We start from the raw sequence: 18911 nt of genomic DNA on the forward strand, positions 1-18911 counted from the left end.
ACCAGGCATCCAAAAAGGCCATGCCTGCAGAACAGGCACATGCCTCAGAAGAAGGGCTACTCCAGGCCTGCCCTAACGGGGCCTAAAACCAATCCTCAAATGAAATACAGAGAAGACAGTTTAAAAGCTAAGCCCCATCAAGTTAAATACAACTGGAGCTTTCCACAGATCCACGCTGATGAAATGTGAAATGAAGTTCAGAATATCTACCATATCCAGTATATGTCATCACGATGTCAGAATGCAGTCGACAACTACTAGACACGCAACACAACAGGAAAATGGGACTCATGGTCAAGAAACAAAAACTCAATGAATATAGACAGATTCCAAGATCGCTGTGATGTCTGATTTAGAAAAAGCAATTGTCAGGACTTGTAAGTTCTTATTATTATCATAGATGTCCTTAATCAGAGGTACACATCCAAAGTACCTGTGGAGATTTGGGGGGTTTGTGGTTTTTCATTTGTTTGTTTGTTTACCTGGGTTTTACTCATGTTATATAATTTCTAATTAAGTAGTTTCAGAATGCCCAACAATCTGAATTTTTAAGAACCACCCCAGAGGTTCTGATGCACACTACAGATTAAGAACCAGGTTTTATCATATTAATAGGATACTTCCACTTTAAGGCAAATACCAAAAAATGTTATATTAATTTAAATGTATTAAAAGTTCTGGTTAATTGACTTGTTAGTGGGCACCGGTCAGTTGTTCCTGGTCAACCAGATTATACAATTAAGAATATTTCAACTCCAATTATTTTGGCAGAAAATAGGCACACTTCTCTACTTCTTTTGGAAAAAAAAAAAATCTGAGGTTAAATCAAAAGCCACAGACACACAAAAAAGATACTGATTAAGAAAAACAAAAGGAAATGCTCATGGCAAAATGTAAACTTAAAAAATCAGAGTACAATCTACATGTTCACTATAGAATTAAGCATAGAAATATATGGTAACAGAGGCCGCTGTGTTTGTGAATAGAAAAAAGAAAGGCAATATATCAAAATACTAATATAGCTATTTTAGGTAGTTTGATAATGTATAGTTTTAATTTTTCTTACTTTTCTGTATTTTACAAACATTACTATTTTTTCATAATGAGCTCTTCATCTAAAACTTAAGATGATGGCTTCAGAAATCTTCTGTCAATACACAAACCTCTGCAAAACTCTAGCAGTTTCTCCACAGAAAGAGAAGGGAAGAAGCGTCCGGGCACACGAGTATCATTTCTATCCTTATCCAGCTCAAGAAAACTTTCTCCTCTGGTTTATGAGTAGCTGGATTAGCTTCTAATGTTAACTTAATCTCAGATTTCTCATTCCTCAAAGGAGTTAAGAGGCTGAGACACATACCTCAACTTAACAAGCAACAAACAGTGGGTCAGCAGAAGTGAATCTCTCAGTGACAAACACCACACACAAAAGGAAGAGTATCCAAGTCCATACCTGAACCACAGGGTGGCCTCCAGTTGGAGCTTTGACGGCTCCTCGGCTGCCTTCTGTCTCATAGTGGGCCCGGTGATGTGGCTTGGGTTGCACCTCGATCCGCAGCTCATAAGATCCTGACTGACTGGACAGCGGCCACTCAAGTGGAGGGAGGGATGCCGTCACTGGGATGCTGAAGGAGAAAATAAAATCAGCCATGTGTGCAATAAACCAGAATTAGTCAACTTGTACAATAATTGTAAATGGCCCATTTTCTGAAAATCATGGATACAGTCATGTATTGCTCAACAATGAAGATACGTTCTGGGAAATGCACCATTAAGTGAACATCAGAGTGCACTTACACAAACCAAGATGGCACAGCCTACTACATACCTACACTATATGGTATAGTGGCTCCTAGGCTACCAACCTGTACAGCATGTGACTGTACTGAATACTGTAGGCAATGGTAACACAATGGGAAGTATTTGCGTATCTAAAGATATCTAAACACAGAAAAGGTACAGTAAAAATACAGTATTATGGCTGGGTGTGGTGGCTCATGACTTAATCCCAGCACTTTGGGGGGACAACATGGGTGGATCACTTAAGCCCAAGGATTTGAGGACAGCCTGGGCAACATGAAGAGACCCTCTCTACTAAAAATACAAAAATAAAAATAAAAATCAGCCAAGCATGGTGGTCCATGCCTATAGTCCCAGCTACCTGGGACACTGAGGTGGGAAGATCATCCAAGCTCAGGAGGTCAAGGTTGCAGTGAGCTGTGATTGCACCACTGCACTCCAGCCTGAGGGACCAGAGTGAGACCCTGTCTCAAAAAAAAAAAAAAAAAAAAAAAAAACGAAACAAAACAAAACACAAGGCTGGGTGCAGTGGCTCATGCCTGTAATCCCAACACTATGGGAGGCTGAGGTGGGCAGATCACTCAAGGCCAGGAGTTCAAGACCAGCCTGGCCAACATGGCGAAGCCCTGTCTCTACTAAAAATACAAAAATTAGCTGGGCTTGGTGGCGCATGTCTGTAATCCCAGCTACTCAGGTGGCTGAGGCACGAGAATCGCTTGAATTTGGGAGGTGGCGGTTGCAGTCAGCCAAGATCGCACCACTGCACTTTAGCCTGGGTGACAGAGACTCTGTCTCAAAAAAACAAAAACACAAACAAAACAGTATTATAATCTTATGGGACCACCCCCATATATGGGGGATCCATCATTAACCAAAATGTGATCATGGGGGCATGATTGTATGTGAACAAAATGCTGAGGCAGCACATATTTCTTAGACATGACAGATAGAACTGTTCACAGGGTAGAGATCTTTCTCTTTGCCTTCTCTTCCACCTTGATGAAGACAGTGTGAGCAACTTCTCAATTAATGAAGCTTATGTTAGTTCTAGCATGTTTCTAACTGCTGTCACTTTTTTTCCCCTAGGAATTTTGAAAAGCATCACTATGGATTTATGTCACCATGTCCTGAGTTTTCACATATGGCAGAAATCATTAATCAGGGTATTCTTTCCCAGTTAGCTCAGGGCTGCTAGGAGCTGACGCTATCAACTGGGCTTGGTTAAGCACTTGCAATAAAGCCAATTCTGTCTTCTCTATCACAGCAGTACCAAGGGGAGCCCAAGGGGTAGCACCTCCATAAACTTCATCTGTGCCAGAGTCCAACTTAAACATTTCATCCAACTTATAACCATATCCTCCCTATGCAAGCAAATCTCTTCCTCTTCTTTCCAACCACATTGCCTCCTGAAATCCCTTTTACCCTGCAGTCTTAGGGTTTCCAAAGTACGCCTGCTTTACCTTAGTTATAGTGCCAAGATGCTTTCAAGCGTCTGCCTGCAACCAACGAGCCACACGTGACCACCACTTTTACCCATATCATTTAAACAAGTGAACAGTTTTTAAAGGTTTACAAACTATGACTCATTAAAAAACCACTTTAGCCCTGTATTAATATGCTTTAAAGCACCAAAAATTTTGTGAGAAGAAAATTCAGCAGCATATCCCCAGGTTTCAGTTTATACTTTTGCTTGGTTCTGAAATAGGTATTTGATGCTGAAATACAATCTGAAGAAGTAGAGCATCCCTGTAATCCCAGCATTTTGGGAGGCTGAGGCAGGTGGATCACGAGGTCAGGAGATCAAGACCAGCCTGGCCTGTAACGTGGTGAAACCCTGTCTCTACTAAAAATACAAAAAAAAATAGCCAGGCATAGTGGTATGCGCCTATAGTCCCAGCTACTCGGGAGGCTGAAGCAGGAGAATCGCTTGAAGCCAGGAGGCAGAGGTTGCAGTGAGCTGAGATCACGCTACTGTACTCTGGCCTCAGCAACAGAGCAACACTCCATCTCAAAAAAAAAAAAAAAAAAAAAAAAAAGCCATTGCAGTGGCTGACACCTGTAATCCTAGCACTTTGGGAGGCCAAGGCGGGCAGATCATGAGGTCAGCAGTTTGAGACCAGCCTGACCAACATAGTGAAACCCCATCTCTACTAACAACAACAACAACAAATTAGCTGGGCATGGTGGCACATTCCTGTAATCCCAGCTACTCAGGAGGCTGAGGCAGGAGAATGGCTTGAACCTGGGAGGCGGAGGTTGCAGTGAGCTGAGATCGCGCCACTGCACTCCAGCCTGGGCGACAGAGCGAGACTCCATCTCAAAAAAAAAAAAAAGAAGTAGAGCATCAGAACCAGCCTGAAATTCTGATTTGAATTCCAGCCCTCTGCTGAGATGCCCATATACCCTGAGGTCAATGTTATCAGGAGACTTCCCTGATGCCCCATCCTCTCAACTTTATAGAAGATTCTTGCAAAAGACCACATTGGCTGGCACAGATTGGTACTTGTGAGGAACCAAAGGACTCTGACACTCAAAACTTCTCTGATCAAGATGCCTCACGGAGAGGAAAGGCTTTTATAAACAAAGTCTCCAATAAATATGTCATAATCATATTTCACAGCAGTGTCCCTCCCTACTCTCAACCATTAAATAAAATCATGGTTTGGAGACTGACCTGTCTACGTAGCACAAAGAACAAGGAGCCCAGACTGGAGTACAATAGCGCCATCTTGGCTCACTGCAACCTCTGTCTCCTGGGTTCAAGTGATTCTCCTGCCTCAGCCTCCCAAGTAGCTGGGATTACAGGCATGCGCTACCACACCCGGCTAATTACGTATTTTTAGTAGAGACGGGGTTTCTCCATGTTGGTCAGGATGGTCTCGAACTCCCCACCTCAGGTAATCCACCTGCCTCAGCCTCCCAAAGTGCTGGGATTACAGGCATGAGCCACTGTGGCTGACAGCATTTTCTAAGATAGCCCTGTGAAACTTTAGTCACTGAACTCAGAGCTCTGTAGCCAAATGGCCTTTGAAATCACCGCATATTCTGTCCACATTAAAGTCTCTGAGAAGGCCTGCACAAAGGCACCTACTTAACTCTGTTAAACCCATAAACTCCTTTTTTTAAAGATACAACAACTGACATACTGAAGCCCTGGTGTTCTCAGAACCTGCTTTGAAGGAAATGCCAGGCTGGATGCTCCATGCAGTACATTTTCGTCTGGTATGGGGGTGAACAAGGCCCAGTGGGCAGGGCCCGAGGCCACCCTCAACCCCACACCAATCAAGAGCTCCACCTTTATCTATTTATCTATTTGAGGACTCAATTTTTTTTTTTTTTTTTTTTTTTTTTGAGGTGGAGTCTTGCTCTGTCGCCAGGCTGGAGTGCAGTGGCATGATCTTGGCTCACTGCAACCTCCTCCAATTCTCCCTACTCCGCCTCCGGAGTAGCTGGGATTACAGGCATGCGCCACCATACCTGGCTATTTTTTGAATTTTTAGTGGAGATACGGTATTGCCATATTGGCCAGGCTGGTCTTGAACTTGCTACCACAGGTGATCCACCCACCCTGACCTCCCAAAGTGCTGGGATTACAGGCATAAGCCACTGCACCTGGCCTATGTAGGGACTCAGTTTAATATTTGGGATAAAAGACTTCCATTTGCTAAAATAAAAAATAATTTGAAAACCACAGGGATCGTGGTAATAACATGAGTCTTCCAATTCCTCATCTACGAGAACAGATAGGATAATCTCTAGCCTTAGCCTTCATATACCTCCTTTGTCATTTCATCAAAACAAAGATAAAAAAATAACACAAACCAAGTTTCTGTGAGAATCAAATGAAATAATATACATAGAGAGTGCAATTCGCCCTCTATATCCAGGGGTTCTGTGTCCTCAGATTGAAAATATTCAGAAAAAAACAAATCCACGAAGTTCCAAAAAGCAAAATTTGAATTTTCCATGCCCATTGAGTCCATATGAATGAAGTGGTGTGCAGGCATTGTATTAGGTATTCTAAGGTATTATCATCTAAAGATGATGTAATGGATATGGGAGGATGTACATAGGTTATATGCAAATACTATACCATTTTACATATGGGACCTGAGCATCCTCAGATTTTGGTATCCGAGGATACCACTGCACAGGCTCTATACTAAGAGTTTGACTTATATCGTCTCATCTAATCCATTTTTTAAAAAAACACACACACAAGGTAGGTTCTATTGTCTTCTCACAGGGAATAAACCAAGACCAGAAAGGTGCTCAGTACAAATGCAGTGGGGGGAGGAAGCTCTTGATTGATTAGTGATGTCTGCCCTAGGCATGGCTTCAGAAAGGAGCTCAAGGAGAAAGAGGGTGCTGACTGATTAGCAATGTCTTTCACAAGCACAGCAGCAGAAAGGCAGCAGCAGAGATGCCCACGTTCACTCAGGTAGTGAGTGGCGGAGGCAGGACTCAAACTGAGCCTTAAGAGACTCCAAAGCCTACATGCTATGCTGCTATCTACATACATCTCTTCAGCTTTCCAAGATTTTAAGCTCCTTGGCTCACACATTTTTTTTACGGCCTCCATATAACTGGGGCACATAGCAGATGCTAACAAACATCAGTTCCTCTTGTGCCTACTAGAATGTCAGCTCCATGAAGGCAGAAATTTTTGCCTGTTTAGTTCACCACTATCTCTCCATTACTTATGTAACAGAATCTGCCACCTAGATGTTTGATAAACACTTTTTGAATAAACCAGGTGACATATGAGCAATTACATTTATCATGACTGCAATCTCATAACCACCTGGTGAGTCAGGTACACTAATTACACCCATTTTACAGATGAGAAAAACCTGGCCCAGGGAATGTACCTTCCTTCTCAGGGTCTCGCAACCAGCAAGGGACCAAGCCAAGATTTAAATCCATTTAAAGTCAGACTTAAACCTGACTCTGAATCCCATGCTCATAAACAGAAAACCATCTCTTAAAACTAAACCACAGAAGCAATCATTTTCAAAGCCCTGCTCACCTGCAGATGGGAATGGCAGGCACCAGCGGCTTGGGCCAAGTGGGCGGAACCAGCAGGATGGATTCGGGAGCCGAGTTTCTCCTCTCCCCCTGCTCGCAGGGCCCCAGGAACTCCACGGCCGGGTAGATGTGACGAGGCAGGCCGGCCTTGGATGGGGCCGCAGACACCGGCGAGGGGTCAGGGCTGGTCTTCCACATCTTGGGGGGGATCCCACAAGGCGAGTCCGTGGCGAGGCTGTTCAGGGCATCCATGATCACGGCAGAGCCAGCCACAGGGGGGTACCCAGCGGGAGCGCCGTGGTCCTGGGGTGCCACGTGAGATGAGGGCTGCGGCGAGGGGCTCCGGGAGCGCTGGGGTGAGGCTCCGGGCGGCAGGGCAACCAGGGCCTCGGCGCACGAATGCCTCCGCTTGGCACCAGGCGACGAGGAGCGGGAGGCCGGACGGGGCACGGGCGAGTGGCGGCCCAGGCAGCTGTCCTCGGCGAGGCTGGTTCGAGGTGACATTATTGGCGAGGTTCTGGGGGAATAATGAGCAGGGATGTTTTGAAACTGCGGACACAGGTCGTCGGGCCCGCCGTTATTGGGCGAGACGCAGGGCGAGGTGTAGGGGGAGAAGGTGTCAGAAATGAAGCTGGCAGAGGAGCCGCTGCTAGCGGGGCTCAAGCAAAGCGGCTCGCGGTAGCCCTCGAAGCCGGGCACGGGCAGGGTGAACCTCGGGCTGGCGGCCACCCCGGCCAGGGGCGGCTGCTCCACCAGGAGGCCCGCGTCTCTCATGCGGAGGGGGCCCACTGCCTGGATCAGTTCGTGGGACGGAGTGATCTCGATCCGAGGGCTCAGGCCCGAGGCCCCTGCTGGCTTGGCCGCGCTCAGAAAGTTCTGCGGCCCTACCCTATCCGGCTCTCCGAATCGGCCGGGGGGCTCGCCAGAGAGACTAGCAAGGGGGCTGTATGGCTTGAGGCCATAGTCCAGGACATCATCGGGGTATGCGGGTCCGGAGGGTGGGCTGGCGACCTTATGTGCATTCGGCTCTTCTGGAAAGAGAAGGGGGAAGGGGGGTCTTTTTAAGCCTCAAAAACAGAACTCCCGGTGCAGAGCAATCACAGGCTGGGTTTTGTCTCATGTCGTTTATTTTTTTCAAATTCCCACCATGCCAAACCCCAAGCTAGAAGCTCCGTTCCTCACCAGAAGGAAACTGAGGCCACTTTGTCCCAGGTCCCTGGAGAAGAGAGGTCGAAGCAAAACGAGTTCTGGAAGATCCCCGGGCTAAGGGCCTCCAAACTTGGGTTTAAATGAAACCCTTCGGAGAAGTGTACTTTATCTCACAACCCCATTCACACCACCGTGTACACCCACAACTGCAACAAAAGCCTCCCAAGTCCATACTTACCCCTGCTACATGACACCCTCAGACCCTCCCTCCTGCCTGATTGATTTTGCTTCAACGCTGGTCACGACCCATTAGACGGATTTCCTAACCCGCTGGTGCGGTGGGTCATGACCCGTAGTTTGAAAAGCACCAATCCAGGGCCTATGGCAGCACTCTACACACGTGACATGGACGCAGGACACAGAGGGAGGCTGCACAGGCTCTGCAGCCCATGGTCCCCTGGGCTTGAATCCCAGATTTCACACCAAGTACAAGAAGTGGCTTCATTCAGATCCAGGGCTCCTGACTCATGTCTCGTCTGTGTCATTTTACAAATGAGGAAACTGAGGCCCAGAGCGGGGAAAAGGCCCAGCGAAAGATATGGAATTAGGAGGCTTAAAAATACCACAGGCAAGCCACTTGCCCCCCAACAGGCAGAGTCACTGCTACAGAGGTTACCTGACACCCAAACTATTAAAACCAATGGATGCAGGCTGGGCGTGGCAGCTCACACCTGTAATCCCAGCACTTTGGGAGGCTGAGGCGGGCAGATCACTTGCGGTCAGGAGTTTGAGACCAGCCTGGCCAACATGGTAAAACCCCATCTCTACTAAAAATACAAAAATTAGCCAGGTGTGGTGGCGCAGACCTGTAATCCCAGCTACTCAGGAGGCTGAGGCATGAGAATCGCTTAAAACCAGGAGGCGGAGGTTTCAATGAGCCAAGATTGTGCTGCTGCATGCCAGCCTGGGTGATAGAGTGAGACTCTGTCTCAAAAATAAAATAAAATAAAATAAAGATAAAACCAATGACTGCAAAATGACCTAACTTCCTTTATTAGTGGCTGCCTACCCCAGGCTCCTGCTGCCATCTCGAAAGGCCCTACCGCTGGAGAATGCTGTTCAAGTAGAATGTTCTACGACAGCCACCCAAGGACACTGCCACCCATCACCTCACACTGTCATTTAATTCTCAGCCTGACCCTCTTCTAGCAGACACCCTGCCTCACTGCATCCTGTACAGGTCCAGGTACATGGGGCTGCCTGGGAAATTCCCATGGAGTTAGTTCCCCCCCACCCACACCTCACTGCAACTCTACCTCCAAGGCCCCCAATCTCATCAGAGGCCCCTCCACCCTCCCCGTCAGCTCACGGGGCGGCCTGGACTCCTCACATCTGATCCGTCATCAGCCCTGACTGTTCCACCGTCAGGACAGAAACCAGATTTCCAGGTCTCCCCACTCCATCGCATCCACCCTGGTCCAAGCCGCCGTCCTCTCGCACGGGGACTACTGCAGTCACCTCCTCCCTGGCCTCCCCACTTTGTGGCTCTGTCAGTCTGTTTGTCACGCAGCAGCCTTTAAGATGTCCATTCTCAAAACCTACTATTAAGGCTTCTGGACACTTTAGATGGAACCAAAAGTCACTAATACAGCCTGTGCCCCGGCCTGCCATCCACCCCCACCACTCCCCACTTCTCCCCAAGCTGGGTCAGCAACAACCCCTCCAACATCCTCGCTGTACTGAAGCAGCTCCTGCCTCAGAGGCCTGGGGTTCCCTCTGCTTGGAAACCCTCCCCGCAAGATCCTCCCACTTCCCTGGTTCCTTCCTGCATCTGCTCAGCCAGCACCTCCTGAGATCGGCCCATCAAAAAGCTCACCTCCACCCCTTTTCCCAGCCATCTTTTCTCCACTGACACCTGCTAACAGCTCCCTTCGCACCAGGTATCTGTTTAGGCAATCTCATTCTGCCAAACCAGGAGCAGGCAAACCACAGTCCACGGGCCAAATGCGGCCCATGGGTTGTGTCTGTAAATAGTTTTAGGACAACACAGCCACACCTATTTATTTACATAGGGTGAACAAAGCAAGCTACAGCTTACTCCTATACTACAACAGCGGAGTTGGTAGTTTGGGAACCGAATGGCCCCCAAAGCCTGAAATATTTACTCCTTGGCCCTTTAGAGAATTTTACAACCCCACACTCGACCCAGAGCTCCATCAGTGTTGGGCCCGTGTCACTGTGGCCCAGCATTGTCTGCCAAGCACCTACCACAGGGCCTGGCACTTGCAAGCCCCCACAAACATTTGCCGAGTGGCTGAGAGAATAATACAAGAACCATGTCCAGGGGCCTGCCAGCCAGAAACAAGACCTTTTCCTGCCTTGGGGAAGCCTGAGTGACCACCCCAGTGAGCCTCAGCCTCCTTGTTCCCTTTCTGGGCTGCCGTAGAGGAAATACTGTCCAGTTTAGCTGAGCTGATCTCTCGGGGTCCACATGGTACCCCCACTTCCAAAATGGCTCCCCACAGCTCTAGGTAAAAATAAATGAGCCCCGCCAGGCAGCCTGGCTGGGCCCTGCCTGCCCATCGACCCTCGCCGGCATTCACTCCCCCTCCCGCCCTGTCTGAACTCCAGCCAGAGGGGCGTGTGGTGATTTTTGTTTTCGGTTTGATTTTGAGGTCATACTCAGCTGCCCAGTTTGGAGTGCTGTGGCACAATAATAGCTCACTGCAGCCTCCACCTCCCAGGCTCAAGCGATCCTCCCACCTCAGCCTCCCAAGTAGCTGGGACTACCAGCGCACACCACCGGGCTCAGTTAATTTTTTTTTTTTTTTTTTTTTTTTTTTTTAGTAGAGACGAGGTTTCACTATGTTGCCCAGGCTGGTCTCAAACTCCTGAGCTCAAGTGATCCTCCCACCTCAGCCTCCCAAAGTGTTGTGATTATAGGCGAGAGCCACCGTGCCTGGCAAAGGGGAGTTTTTTAAAAGGAGTTTTTTAAAAAAGCTCCTTCCTGCCCTGGCATACTTGCTGCTCCCCCTGCCTCAACAGCTCCTCCCCTGCCCACTGCCAGGCCCCCTTCTCCACATGACTAAAGCCCGCCCGTGCCCATAGGCGCGGCTTAAGTATTGCATGCTTCTAGAAGGACCCCCGACCACTTGACTAGCTCAGGCCCCGCTCACAGGTCCCTGCTGTGTTCTGTGCACATCTCGCCATAACGACTGAGGAACTGTGAAGTTCTCCATTTCCCTCAACCTCCAGTCTGCCCCTCCCTCAACCTCGAGATGCACCTCCACCAATCAGCGAATGCTATGAGGACTCTTGCTCTGCCATGCCCCTAGCACTTCGATGGGTCCTGCCACTAAACAGGCCCTCAAAAAGGATGTGTGGGCTGAATGAATGATGCAAGTTCAGAAAAGTCGACCTGGAATAAACTATTAATCAAAGATGCCACTATCCAAACCAAAAGATAGAAGGCGATAACTCTAGAGAGGGTCATTTGGTAATATCCATGAAAATTCCAAACACACATGCCCTTGGAACTACATGTGCCCTCGGAACCAAGCAATGCTACTTTTAGAAATTCATCCTGGGCCAGTCATGGTAGCTCACGCCTGGAATCCCAACCCTTTGGGGGACAGAGGTAGGAAGATTGCTTGAGCTCAGGAGTTTGAGACCAGACTGGGCAACATAGAGAACCCATCTCCAAAACAAAAAAAAAGTTTTTTCATTAGCTGGACATGGTAACACCTGCCTGTAGTCCCAGCTACTGGAGAAGCTGAGGTGGGAGGATCAAGGCTGCAGTGACCCATGATTGTGCCACCACTTCCCAGCCTAGGTGACAGGATGTGACCCTGTCTCAAAAAAAAAAAAAAAAAATTCTTCCTGCAGATATACTCTCATCTGTGCAAAATGACCTGTGTATCCTTAAGATTAGTTACTACAACCCTGACTGTAATCCCAAAAGACTGGAAGCAACACAAAACCCATCTACTGGGGATGAATTAATTCTGGCTCATGCATATGAAGGGATACAATATAGCTACAAAAAAGGCCTGAAGAAGTTCTTTATGCATTGACATGGAATGACCAGTGAGATTTAGTATTAAATGAGAAAAGCAAGCTGTATAGTGTGCACAGCATAAAAAGGATGAGAGGATGTACACACACAGAGATGTACAGTGTACAGATGTACAGATGTATACAGATTACACATATGTACACAGATGTACAAAGACATACACGCACAGATGTACACGCACAGATGTACACACACAGACAGATGTACAGGCACAGCTGAAGGATGCACAGGCTTTCTCTGGAAGTCACAAGGAACAGTGACATCCTCCGGGGAGGAGAACTAAGGAATAAGAGGACAGTGGCATGGCAGAAAGGAGACTTCCTTTGATTCATGTAATTATGTAAGAAAATAAATGTAACTCCCAAAAGAAACATTTTTATTTCATAGGTGGTAGATGACATAACACGATCTATAGTAATGAAACCCTGTTTTATGAAGCAGGAAATGGAGAGTGCGGTCCTGCCCTGCCACTAAGCAGCAGCATGATTTTGGAAAAGTCCCCCACCCACTGGAGGCCTCAACACCTTCTCGTTTATAACTGAACAGCATTACATTGAATCCGTTTCCTTGGTGGCTTCTGGCTCTGAAATCCTTTGATTTTTCTAGCTAGCATCTGTAAGGCCTGGAGTTCTTGAGAGGCTGCAGTTTAATGTAAACGTGTATTTGAATTCGCACATACGTGTGCACACACACGCCTTCCTGGAAGGTAACAGAGCATAGATTTTTAATCTAGGAAAAGAGGAATGTCAAGTCCATGGCCAACAACATTCTGAGAATTCGAACCAGAAAAACAAAACACAAAAAGTCTCTTAGCAAAAATTCCGGCCGTATCAGAAAAACTGCACTGCATCTTATCAGAAACACACGGTTGGGGCTGATGTGGACAGTCCACAGAAACGCAGTCCTGAAAACGCCGATGGCTCACACTCCCTGGGAGCCCTGAAAAACAGAAAGCTCGAGTGTGCTGAGCAAAAGTATGTAAAGCATTTACATTGGTTTTCATTAATCCAAGCGGCAGAGTTTTTCTTTTTTTTTTTTCCTCTTGACAAGACTTTAAATGTTTACCAGCAAGCGGGGAATAGGAAGATAATTAATAATCATTGAATTCTCAGTCCCCTGGGTATTTGACAGTAAATTTCACAAATAGCACATCATTAAAATATTCCTCTAAGTTACTGGCTGAGATTTCTCGCTATTTCTCCTTAAACAACCGCCATGCTCGCAGGCGGCTTTCTCACAGTCATCACGATGCCTGCACGGCACCGGCTGAAGTCAGTTTCATCTCAGAACCACCAAATTTTCTCAGGAGGGTTTCCAAAAAGCTTGCTTTTTTTTAACCACTTGCACGATCTTTGCTCTATTCATGCGCCGCCAAAAAATATTTACTTAATATTTCTAGTATTTAAATTCACTCACTTATTTTTTTTTATTATTTTAAAAGGAAACTTTATACCACTACTGTAGATGGAAAATCAATGTCACCTCCATAAATAGAAGGTAGGGTAAAAATACAATAAAAATAAAACTTACTAAATTCAAGCAAGACACAGTGGCTGGGCAAAGACTCTGAGACTGAGGTTTTATACACCCCCACCCCCGCCAATGCTCCTGTGGTATAACTCATATACACAGATGTCAGTGTTTTGAGTATAGGGTTTGATGAGTTTTGCCAAATGTCATACATTCTTGCTACCACCAACATAATCAAAATATGGAACATTTCCAGGACCCCAGAAAGTCAAGACCTAGAAACAGGGAGAGGGAGGAGTCAGTGTTAGAAAGAAAAGTGTGAACGATACAGCAGTACCTCACTAAAGCGTTACTCCTTTTTTTTGTTTGTTTTGCTTTGTTTTTTGTTTTCTGAGACAGATTTCTCACTCTGTTGCCAGGCTGGAGTACAGTGGTGTGATCTCGACTCACTGCAACCTCCACCTCCTGGGTTCAAGCAATTCTCCTGCCTCAGCCTCCTGCGTAGCTGGGATTACAGGTGCCCACTACCACGCCCGGCTAATTTTTTTGTATTTTCAGTAAAGACGGGGTTTCACCATCTTAACCAGGCTGGTCTCGAACTCCTGACCTCAGGTAATCCATGTGCCTCAGCCTCCCAAAGTGCTGGGATTACAGTCTTGAGTCACCACGCCCAGCCTGAAATTCCACTCCTTCCGACTAGTTCGAAGAGAAAATAGCACTGAAAAATAGTTCTTAGCAAATACAATGTCCTCACTGGTAGACCACCTAAAATCCATTTCGCCTACCATGGGAGGTACCTGGCCTAAATACAAGGCATCAGTACCAAAGGGAGGAAGAAGATAGAAGCAGTGATGGGGGATTTAGAGGTTGCTGCTTGAGGGCCTCTGTGCCTCCATGTCATGCACATACTGTTCCCCTGACCCAGAACTCCCTTCCATACCTCCCGACCTTATGTCTCCTAACAAGCCACTATTTATCCATCATGATTTGACCTGAACCACCCCCTCCTGGAGGCCCTCCCTGTTTCCCCAGGCTGGATCAGGCAGCTCTTCTACACTCCCAGGTCCCACAGAAGTCTGTCTATGGATTCACTCATTTGTCTACCCTCTAGACTCTGAGCTTCTTAGAGGCAGACATCAATAATTATTATGAAGATAATTATAATGCAGAAAAAGCAGCTAAAATGTTTTGGGAACTTACACGCAAGGCACTGTTGTGAGCACATCACATGTAGTAAATTACTCGACCCTCACAGCTACCTACCCACCAGATGCCCATAGTAGCTGCCCTGCCCCTCTCCCCATTGTGGCAACCAAAAATGTCTCCAGGCATCGCCCAACATCTCCTGCCAGGCAGACTCGCCCCCAGCGGAGGACCGTGGCTCCTGGCTTTACAACCCCAGCATGGCACACGAGGCCTGCGCACAGCAGAGGCCCAAAGACTGCTGGAAGCATCAACTCATGACTCACGCCCTCAACCTGAACTGATTGAGAAATGAGACATCTGGTCGCTCTCGGCCCTGGCAGGTAACGCTCAGCTCTGTGGCAGACGTCTGAAAGTTCTCATTCTTATCACCCGTCCTTTCATCGAGTTCCTGGGTGCTTACCCAATAGGTAGGCCCTGTGAATATGTGGCGAAATCTCTGACCACTGCCGAAAACTGCAGGACAAGATTGCTGGGGAGGCCAGTTCAGCCCTCCTCTTTGCCCCACCAAGCAAGAGCTCTAAACTGAGATCCAGGTCTGAGAACGGAGGGTAGCACAGGGTTAGGGGACTCCAGATCCACTCCCACCCCTGGCTGTGAGACTTGGGGAAACTCCATATCCTCATGTGTGACACGGGGTGATGACGCTGGTGATACAAGCCTGTCAGTTTCCCTAACCTATGCAAAGCCCAAGACACACAGAATCAATACTCAGTAAATGGGGCCTACTGGATTATTATTGAAAGAATAATCTTTTCAGTGACAATTCTGCTCTTTCCCTGCTATAGTTACTCTATTTTACAACAACTTGGACGCACTAGTCCCCAACCCCTTCAAAAGCATTATGAAAAAAAGGAAGACATTTTTATAAAAATAAAATGGGTTGGTCAGCACTTTAGGAATTCTCTTTTCACCTCAGATTCTGCTGATCTTCAGAAAATGTGTGGAGGAGGTAAATGTGCTTCCAACACCCTCTCCATTCCACACTTTGTACTTTTCCTCCCAGGCTACCTGGGAGTGGATCAACTAAATCTTACTAAAGTGCTATGAGTCAGTGAGCTGCTTGTCATAACTGAAATACTAATAGCTAACACATCTATACCACTTACTTTATATCGAGAACCACTGTATGCATCTAGTATATGTTCATATTTGTCTCACAAGAACCTTATAAAGCAGGTGATATTGTTTCCCCATTTTATATAGGGGGAAAAATGAGGCTCAGAGAGGGTAAGTAATTTGCCCAAGGTCACACAGCTTCTAAGTATCAGAGCCAAGATTCATTCTCAGGCAACCTGGCTCCTCCACCCCCTTAACCACTACTTTATCCTGCATCTCAGGAAAGAGGTGATTTCCTGGATGGCGACACCCTGACCCTGACACAAGGAAGCAAGGATCCCCCTGGAAAAGAAAATATTCTGGGGGCCTCATCATTTCACTCGGGAGGTAGGCTGCCCCTGACAACTGAAGATACAGATTCCTTTCTTCGGGAATGTTCACAGTCTCTCCTTTTGCCCCAGAATTGAGTCAAAGATTATTTTAAAAATCACACTCAGGCCACACAGTGGTCCCCGCCAGCGCCTCTCCCCCTGGAAGCTCTGGAGGCCTGTTGCTCACCCTCACAGACGGACACACAGCCAAGTCTGAGGTGGCCACTCGCTCAGCGCCAACCCACCAGCCAACAGACCACTTTTGAAAAAAGGAACAGCAAGAGAACATCTTCTCTGCCTAGAACTGCAGGCGGTGGAATTTTCGGGAAGCAGAATAGTATGACCAAAATAGAAACCCAGCTAGGGAACCTCTGAGAGGCAGCCGTCCTTGGCGGGCACGGGGAGGGGCAGAGACCAATGGATCTTTCAGGCTTGAGTGGCTGGGAAGAGAGGAACAGGGCCTGGCCTGGGGGCTGGATGCCCCCTCGATGGGCAGCGGGGCCACAGGGCTCCACTGATCCCTGGCCAAGCTGATCCGACCCACGGCTTGATGAGCTCACCCCGATGCCGAGGTGGTGTGAGTCCCAGGGCCTGGGTTTGGGACATCACAGTCTGTCGCCAAGGCAGCACTTAGGATGCCACAGCTGGCACCGCAGACCTGTAGCCGGAGGAAAGGGGCAGACAGAGAGACAAACCTTGCCTCCTGCCACTCACCCCGACAACTTGCATAACTTCCTGCCCATCAGGGCTGCAAGGAACCCCAAAACAGAGCAGGAAGGTGGATGGATTTTTCATCTGGCGGGTGCGCACAACCTATAGAAAGAACCCTTTTGAAAAGTAATGGATTGCCTCCAAATAACAAATCTGACACTCAGCAAACTTTCAGACAAGCCCCCCTAGACCGCTGCTGCCCACGCCCCACCCGGTCACACACACACACCACCTAACAGTAAGTGGATTCTCAATCAATGAATCATGTGTATTAATGATGAGAGTCAGGTTGTCACACCCTTCATTCAGAGGTGACACATACAGACACAGGGCCTGAAAGTCAAGAAATTCCATCTGGATAAATCAGGTCCAGAAATGCCAAAAAGGAAAGGGAGGACATTTGCCATCCTGTCTCGTCCATGGAACCGCTGGAAAAAGTCATTCTGAACGCGATGTCTTTGCCGACCTTGCCCCAGCTAAGACAGCTGTCTGCCTTCCCCAGACGGGGCCGAAAGACAAGCTCAGTGGTGCTTCCCAGGCAGGCTGCTGCAAGGCCAGGCGCCCGGGACACAGGACCGGGGTGATCCACAAGCAATGAGGCTTGCAGACTGGCTGCTGGCATGACTGCTTGCAAAAACACGCGCGCCCACATGCTGACACGTATTGCTTTTGGAGAGGGGTGGAGAAATGTATGGAATCTGCAACCCACAGGCCGCAAGGTCACCTTTTAGATGGGGGCAGCAGGGCCCAGGCATGTGGCACACAAACCAAATCTCATCTCCATCGTCAAATCTGGATGCGAAGAACTGCCTCTTGCTGGTTTCAAGACATTTCCTGGGGCCCTCCTGCCTTGGAGAATTCCAGAGATATTCCTATTTTTAGTCATTCGAACAGCTTATGGCCACTGTGCTGCAAGCTCCCCTGTTCTCTCTGCAGTTTACATCAACTGCTGGAGATAGCTACTCTGAATCCCTCTGTGTTACAGATGGGGAAACTGAGGCTTGGGGTGCAGGGAAATTCCCAAGACCGCAAAGAGAGTCAGGGCAAAGCTTGGATTAAATTTCAGGGTTGGGGGTGCACCGGGGTATGTGGTGAGGCGCAGTGCATGGGGGGAAGGGCTGTACATGTGTAGCATGATGTGTGTGTATATAGGATCTGCAGATTTCATCAGTTTTGTTGTTTGTTTTTGAGATGGAGTCTCACTCTTGTTGCACAGTCTAGAGTGCAGTGGCGCAATCTCGGCTCACTGCAACCTCCACCTCCTGGGTTCAAGCGATTCTCCTGCCTCAGCCTCCCTAGTAGCTGGAATTACAGGTACCTGCCACCACACCCAGCTAATTTTTGTATTTTCAGTAGAGACAGGATTTCACCATGTTGGCCAGGCTGGTCTCGAACTCCTGATCTTAGGTGATCCGCCCACCTCAGCCTCCCAGCGGTGGGATTAGAGGTGTAAGCCACCATGCCCGGCCTTCATCAGTTTTTAAAATATGCATCACTTATATGCAGTAAAATGCACAAATATTTCACATACATCTTGTGCCTTTGCATATATATGCGCACAAGATACAGAACATTTCAAGTACCCCAGAGGGTTCTGTGTGGCCCCTCTGAAGCCAGACGCCCTCACCCAGGAAGAACCACTCCCTGACTTTTCCCACCATATGCTGGGTTTGACTGTTCTCGAACATCCTTTAAATAAAATCTGGATGGATGTGTCTCACTTATTTTGCTCAACAGAATGTCTGAGCTTCACCCCTATTGTGTGCAGTAGTCCTTTCTCTTTCATTGCTGTGTACTATTTCGTTGTACACATCAACCACAATTTATCCAATCACCTTGCTGAACTCCCTCCATTTTTAAAGCATTTGAGATTAAACTGGTGATTTAGCAAGGTCTGTATCTAACAGAAGAGAGTACAGTGCATGACAGAGAACAGACCTCAGAGTGGCTTCCTCACCAAAAGGAGAAGGAAAGATCTGGTCAGAAGAGTTCCCCAGAAATAGACTTTAGATAATCCTCCTGCAACAGGACTCGCCAGGGCTAAACCC

The 18911-nt window shown here is 47.7% G+C and overlaps 1 protein-coding gene across 10 annotated transcripts in view; it reads right to left on the bottom strand.

Moving 5' to 3' along the window:
- Positions 1-18911, bottom strand: part of NFATC2 (nuclear factor of activated T cells 2) — a 176596-nt gene that overhangs the window by 130595 nt on the left and 27090 nt on the right. For 6 of the 10 annotated variants that reach the window (XM_045363133.3, XM_065523312.2, XM_074005561.1 and 3 more), the window contains exons 2-3: positions 6827-7856; positions 1451-1622 (exon numbers count right to left, since the gene is read on the bottom strand). In XM_045363133.3, coding sequence (XP_045219068.1) covers positions 1451-1622; positions 6827-7856 — 1202 coding nt within the window. The remainder of the gene's footprint in view (positions 1-1450; positions 1623-6826; positions 7857-18911) is intronic. The other 4 variants (XM_045363134.3, XM_065523314.2, XM_065523313.2 and 1 more) reach the window with 1 other exon arrangement.

This window comes from Macaca fascicularis, chromosome 10, assembly GCF_037993035.2.
Source record: "Macaca fascicularis isolate 582-1 chromosome 10, T2T-MFA8v1.1".
Taxonomy (NCBI): Eukaryota; Metazoa; Chordata; class Mammalia; order Primates; family Cercopithecidae; genus Macaca; species Macaca fascicularis.